This window comes from Limulus polyphemus, unplaced genomic scaffold (genome assembly GCF_000517525.1).
Source record: "Limulus polyphemus unplaced genomic scaffold, Limulus_polyphemus-2.1.2 Scaffold568, whole genome shotgun sequence".
NCBI classification, from domain to species: domain Eukaryota; kingdom Metazoa; phylum Arthropoda; class Merostomata; order Xiphosura; family Limulidae; genus Limulus; species Limulus polyphemus.
The window spans coordinates 431,081-438,890 of NW_013666178.1; the positions used below are offsets into that span (position 1 = coordinate 431,081).

Here is a 7,810-nt window from a genome sequence, read left to right on the forward strand (position 1 = left end):
TTATGTATATTGTATATATACATATATATATTATTCATACCTTCAGTGTATAGGACGCAAGCAGATTTTGACATCAAATTTTAGGGTAAAAAAAGTGCATCTAAAACACCGAAAAATATGGTATAACATACAAAATTTTCCAACAATCCACTACATCTTGCAAATAAATTTAAATATTCCACTATATTTGTGTCCCTCTCTCTCTCTCCCTTTTTAAGTTAACTATCTGTTCCTAACTCCAAGCATCACGAAGTAAGATTCACAAAGGAAGCCACATGAAGCATCATCTGAAGAGGTATGCAGTGTATAGAAAGTCCAGAGAATTTAGCTATAGATTAGTTGGACATAAAATATATAGAAGCAAAGATATATCTAAATTTAAAAGTTCATGTTGCTCTGTACCCATCTAGTCTGAGCATCTAACTATAGCTGCAACTGGGAAATCAAGTATTATTGTAATAAATTTCTTATTTATGACAGTGTGTGTGACTGTATGATAGGGAAAGGTGACAACAGCCAAATATTGTTACAGCTGAAAAACATCATCAAGACGCATGTGTCTTGTGGCCAAAACAACCTGCAGGACACACTATGTGTTATTAACATAAGTGATAGTTTAGCAATTTTCCACTTTCTGTAGCTCAGACTATGATAATCTAAACTATCACATAATTTCAGTGGCTGTGCTCTACTGGACCCTTACTTTACATGTCAATTTTAAAGAAATCCATTAAGAAACACACAGGATATAAAATCTTCAATTTTGATTGAATTTCTTTTTTATTCCTTGCACCAAAAGAACAAAAAATTTATTTCACAGAAAAAAATACTAAATTTCCATGTCTTTTTTTCAAATTTGATACACTAATAAATCTTTACAGCCTAGAATTAGTTGTCAAATTTGGTCTAACTATAAGCAACATGTGCACAGTTATTCAACAAAAAACACTCAATTTGGACCAAAATTTTTGCACACGCCTACACAAAAATCATGTGAGCTATCTGTTCTACTTTGGGCATGATGGTGAGTAAAACAAAATATATGCCTAACTAGCTATTGAATTAATATTTGCTATAAAATTCTTATCAATGCTATAAGTGTAGATACCAGTTTGGCCACCAATTTTGAGTTCATTCCTTTAAGTCACAGACTCAATCCCTTTATGGCCACACTTTTTTTCATACCTAAGGTGTTTTTGATTAGATTAAATATGTACCATAACCAAAACAAAATTCAAGTAGTTAGGAAGATGTTTACAAGAAGTTAAACAGGATGGATTTACACTCCCTTAAAATCACTCCCTTTTTAATAAAGTTAGCATATACTGTACATAATATCTTCACATATTTGAATTAAAGTTCTTAATCACAGTGTACAGTAACTTTATTAAGAAGGGAAGCATTCTTTAAGAGGTTCAAATCTCTCCTGTTCAACTACTATAAACATGTTGGGCAATGCAGCTGACTCACCTCTTTATCTTGGTGATTTAGTTACAGTAAATACTTAAAAATAGTATTCTAATGTCACAATATTTTGCTGCCATCATCTTTCTCTATCATGTAGATTGTCATAACTTATAGACCTCTAACAGAAGTCTTAATGGATGACTAACCCACAGTTAAATGCTCTGAGTTCTGTATACACTGCACAGCTACTCGGGTGATGCATCACACAACTCATTAACTTTGTGAAATTTGCTTACTTTGTTTATCAAAATATCCTAATCATGTGTTAAAAACATGCATCATGATCATACTGTATGGAAGTTCTTATATGTTTTCTATCATGCCTACGAGATGAAAAACTTGGGATGCCAAATTATGAGAACACTGTTTATATTGGAACTACATGATATTATTTAACCTTCTTTATTTGAGAAAAAATAAAATGTACCTTACAAAATATTTGACAAGTTTAGCGACTCAAAAAATATGTCTTACATACATAAAAACAAGGAACCTGTTTGTCAATCAAGGCCATCCCATCCACTATACTGAGCTCTAAGATAAAACACTCAAAACCAGCCCTTATGATTAAAATATTTATCAAGCCTTCCTTCAATTCTCTTAAATTAACTGCATCTACCACATCTGAAGGTTTAACAGATTGATCAACCAGAACACCAAGATTATTTTCTTCTATAAAACTGTTAAGGTTATTCCCATCAAAATTATACCCATAATTCAAATTGTGATATCTTACATGCATTACCTTGCATTTATTATATCATCTGCCATTTATTCACCCAATTCACTAAATAATCCAAATCCTTTTGTAAAGCAGCAGCATCCTCACATAGAGCAACAACCAAAACTTTAATATCAGCAAATTTAAATCATTTATTTATCATTCCTTCATCTATACCATTGATTTAAATTAAAAAGAACAAAGTCCTAACACTGAGTTGTAAGGTATAACACTTGTGAGACTAATCCAGTTTGACTGTACTCCACTTATAATAATCCTCTGCTTTCTTCCATCTATCCAGTTTTCTATCCCATGAGCCAACCTATCTCTCACACTTACAAATACCTTTCATTTGGCACTTGTCAAATGCTTTCTTAAAATCTCTTTACCCTCATCTACATAAAAAGTAACCTCATCAAAGAATTTCAAAAGATTAGTAAGTCAAGATTTCCCCATAGTAACTGTCCAAAATAATATTAAACTTTGTTAAATGACTTCTCAAAGCATATTTTACCAGATTTTCAAAACCTTTTCCAACCAATGATGCAAGACTAATAAGCCTATAATTATTGAGACAATTTTTATCAACTTCCTTGCAAAGAGGAGTAACATTAGCTAATTTCCAATCTTCTACCTGTCCACTATTTAAAGACTTAGAAAAATTGTAGCAAGTGACTCAGATATCCAATCATCTACATATTTCAAAAACCCTTGTGTAAATATTATCTGGTTCAGAAGCATTTTCATTCTTTATACTTTATAATTTTTTCTTAACAAGCTCAGAATTAATGTGATTTTGTTCAATCTTGTTTCCATCTACCAACTATTCAGGATGTGAAATATTGCTTAAAAAACTGAAGGCAAAGTAGAACTTAATAACTCACCCATCCCATAATCATCTGATACTGCTTTTGTAACAACCCACAAAGGCCTTACTTACATCTAACATTTTGGGATGAAATAATAAAAGTAAAAACAATTTCAAGTTCATGCAAAAGGATACATTTTTCATCGGATTTGTAAAACCCTATTATTAATGTGGTTCATAAAACATGCTGTTGTTTTAATAAAAGATTCTCATTATAAATTTCTTATTTGAAAAAAAATTAAAGAATTATTTTTCCTAAAGTCAAAAATAAATTCTATTCTTTTCAATCCTCTTCACTATCACTTTAAGTATATACAACCACTCCAATTTTATCAGCTGTATGATAATAAATAATGAACGGACGTAGAATGACAGACTTGGTGGAAGAAAATCTTTTTAATAGTAAGCCTCTGCCTGCAAAAAGGAAAAACAGTTGAACACCTTGGCTATGTTATTTTTTTAACAAATTTTAAACAAAATGAGAAACATTTGACACCTTTTGTCTATACTCTCCTTAAATTTACTTTACACAGTCGTCGAAAGTCCAGAAACTGAGAAATAAATAAAAAGTGGACTAAGCACCCATTTCGCAGCATAACCCATACTGGTTCCCTATAAGATTATAGAGAAAATAATTTAGATTAGGAAATATGTACATAATTCATTTATAAATAGGTTTATGCAGTCTCGGGACTCAAGCTCATGTATATACAGTAGTATACGCAGCATTTTAGGATGTTTTTTACAAAGTGGATTTCCCACAATTTTTCACATTTTAGATAATATAGATAATATTAAAACTATAATAAAATAAACTTTCTGAAAAGTACACAAATACAGTGTAAAGCTGAGTATTCCAATATAGATACAGAATTACGGATTATGAATAAGTAACAATCTTCAGCTTCCTGTTTAGTATTTTTTTGAACGAGTAGTCTCGTTCAGTCTATAGGCAAAATAACCTTCTGTTACGTTACCTTATGTAATATTACTACTACTAATAGTATTAGTAATACTAATAATACTGAGACAATGTAGCGTAAGTACATTGTAACTCAATTTAATACTTACCTTTTATTACTAATACTACTTTAAAAATTTAATTTCTTACCATTTTTAAAGCTTCTTTTTTGTTTGAGCTTGAACTGAAATCTTTACAATTTAAAGTCACAAACGAAAATTAGTGACAGTGACACGTTCAGCAACTTCTTGGCACAAATTGATAAAGTTAAACTAAGAAGCCGACTTCTCAGCAGAATTAAAATAACATTAACTTGGGTCAATTTTTTTATTATACAGCACTGATCTAACTGGATTTAGAACTAATATAATAACACTATAACTAATTTTCCGAGTAAAACTTATCAAGCCTAATTTGGCTTAGATTATGTAACTCTATAACGTGAAAACCAAGTTACAACTTCAGTTGAAAACTTATACCGTAGTTACTATTATTCACATTTGTTTTCGAAATAATATAAACAAACCAAACAAAATTACTAAAAATCCCTGGTTTAATTGGAAAAATATTTAAGGTTAAAGCATTGCATGTTATTTAAGTTAATTTTCTATTGTTACAGAAGAATGTTAACAATTGCGATCATCAATGCTTAAGTCTAAGAGTAAGACTTCTTGCGGTGTAATACATCGAATGCACTAAAGTCTTAGAGCTCCTTAGGCATATAGTACAATTACTAATGCTGTAACGCTTTTTGCTGTTACACTTACTTCACATTTGTGTTATATTTTCCAAATTATATGCTCAAAGATATTATAGTATGTTTAGTGATATGACGGCATATTATGTTTTTAAAATATTCTTTAGTATGCAAGTTAAGCATAAAGATATGGTCTAGAAAACCATTGAAATTGTTTCCTTCTACTTTTGTTCTCTGTAGTAAAGTGACGAAAAATTTATTGCATCACCAGTTATTTTCATACTTTTCTTCGGAATTATCTCTTTTGAGGCCCTAATGCATGTAGGTGCAAATATGTTTCATGGAATGTTGCAATAATGTCTAATTATTACGTCAGCAGCTTCATAGGCTCTCTAGGTATTGCATCAGGCGTTTTCTTGGCTAAAACAGAAGTTTTTACTGAGAGTTAGTTTAGAAGTTTATCTGTTATAACATGCATGTGATGCTGCCATTGCCAATAGTTGCAAGCTAACTCCACAGAAAAAAAAAGCAGTCAGTTTTGACCCCTTAGGGTTATATAACGCTCATGAATGACTTTACGTAATGCTCATATATATACATGCAAGACCATATATATGTATATATATATATATATATATATTGTTACGTCTCCGTTTGTTAATTAACTCTCCGTAAATTCGTTCCGACGAAACTTTAACGACACGAGTCTTTACTTAATAAAACTGGTTTATTCTTTCCGAATATAACTTTACCGATACACTCAACTTCAACAATCGCGCTAAACATACGCTGTAACAACGAACGTCTACAATACTTCTGACTGCAGTTCAATTACTCACTATCTACACACACAATACAATATCCTCGCGTCACGTTGTCCCCTCTTATATATACCCGCCTACCCTATCTAGTAATTACTAGAGCATTCGCCAAAGTACAGGATAGTTCTAGAAACGTGGCGTCACAGTGGTCATGTGACTGGCTGACGCAACAATATATATACATACATTAATATACATGGCTTGGTAGCTAGGGTGCTCGACTTGCAATCTGCAGGTCACGAGTTCGAATCACAGTCGCTGAACTTGCTTGATCTTTCAGCCGTGATAGTCACACCTATATTTGTTGGTAAATGGTTTGCCCAAGAGTTGACAATGGGTAGTGTTCACAAGTTGCCTTCCCTTTAGTCTATCACTACTAAATTAGGGATGGCTAGCATAGATAACCTTCGTGTAGCTTTGCGCGATATTCAAAGCAAACCAAACACACAAATTTAAATAAATATAGTGTGACACACATATATATCACCATTACACGAAATCACCTACTCTAGAAGCTTACAATAGATTATCTCTGGCTTTCACATAAACTACCTTGGTAACCTTCTTGGTTTACCTTCCAAAACCACTTCTCAGTAGCGATGACCTTTGAAACCTTCAAACTCGTTTTTTTTTTTTTTCAAGCACCACAAAATAAGCAACCGCTAGCAGAGCACTGCTGTATGAAAGGTTTTCAGCTAAAACTCTCATCAGCCAGGATTAGTGTTCGTGCTATTACTATGTATTAACGTATACTAAGAGTAAACACAACTTTCTCACTACATGTAGAATCAGTATGCCTTCCAGGTATATACGGTATAATATGGAAAGTACTATGTATCACGCTCTGTAGAATTCTCGCCACACAGCTAGATCAGGTAAGTGATTCTCTCAAGATGTCGGAGATATTCTGCATCAAAAAATTCGCTCATTGACTCAGAGAGCAAGATTCATGATGTCTTTCTGTCATTGATTTTTCATCAAAATGATCATCCTATTTTATGAGGCAAATCAATCGATAATCACAAAATTTAATGCCCCCAGTGGCACAGCGGAATGTCTGCAGACTTACAACGCTAGAAACCGGTTTTTGATACCCGTGGTGGTAAGTGCACAGATAGCCCATTGTGTAGCTTGTGCATAATTTCAAACAAACAAAATTTAGTACTTTCACTGTGAAGTACTGTCTGATAACTCAGAAAACAAAGGTTGTAAAGGTTTTTCGGCTGAGTTTCCAAACTTCTGGTTACCACCTTCAGTTGCGGAAACTACTGATGTACTGGGAAAGACATCTACTCCTGACAGCTCTCATAGCTGCTCTTTTTACAGCTAAGACGGCTGCAAGGAGTAATTCCACAGGTCAATCTCATTAAAAATAGGAGAGACTATGAACTTCTACGTATCATTTCCCTATCAGTGAAGGACACTGCTGTTGTTGGCCCAGTGGCGTAGCAAGAGGGGGAATCGCCCCCGGGCGCAGGTGTAAAGGGGCGCAAAATTTCCTCTGGCCTATTAATTAATAATTATGCCCTCCCCTAGGATATAGCGCAACTGCCCAACGTTAAGTAATTACGACACAGTTTTACGTTATTTGTGTGTATTGCGCTTGCAGTTTTAACTTTTAAAAGCCGCCCACTGAAATACAGTGAGACCGAATTGACGTACAGAAGTAAATTACACTATTCCATCATTCATCTGTAGATCAAATACAAGTCCTAGAGTACAACGTACAAGTAAATGTATGTTCAACAAAAAGAAGATACGAGATTGATGTAACATATTAACAGGTGTGCAAGATTGGCAATGTATGCAACAGGCAAGGCCTAGATCTAGATCTAGTAAACATTATAGGCCTAATGTAGTGGTTTGTAATTGTATTGGCTGATTGTAAATCATGTCTTACACCAAATAATGTACTAGACTTTAGGTCTAATTGCAGTTATAACTTTATTTATAGACCCAAGATCCATCATCATACAAATTGTAGCCTGTATTATAGGCATACTTAAACCTATACTAACTATTAAACTAGGCATTGCACCGGGACAGATGTAATGACTAAGTTAATAGATCTAGATGTAACATTTGTTCTAAAAGTTAGGGCTAATAAATCTAAATCTAGAATTGATGAGACAGGGCTATATCTAGATCTGGGTAGATTCAATACAAGGTGCTGTTACGTCTCCGTTCGTTAGTTGATTATCCGTAAGACGAAACTTTAGCGACACAAGTCCTTACTTAATAAAACTGGTTTATTCTTTCCGAATACAACTTCCCG

The 7,810-nt window shown here is 33.2% G+C and overlaps 1 protein-coding gene across 1 annotated transcript in view; it reads right to left on the bottom strand.

The window, feature by feature from the left end:
* The window catches only part of LOC106459153 (calcineurin subunit B type 2), a 27,490-nt gene extending 22,800 nt beyond the window's left edge, over window positions 1-4,690 (bottom strand). The window contains exon 1 of the mRNA XM_013918747.2: window positions 4,168-4,690. Within this exon, the coding sequence (XP_013774201.1) occupies window positions 4,168-4,170 (3 nt within the window). The 5' untranslated portion in view covers window positions 4,171-4,690. The remainder of the gene's footprint in view (window positions 1-4,167) is intronic.
* Between the last annotated feature and the right edge of the window lie 3,120 nt (window positions 4,691-7,810).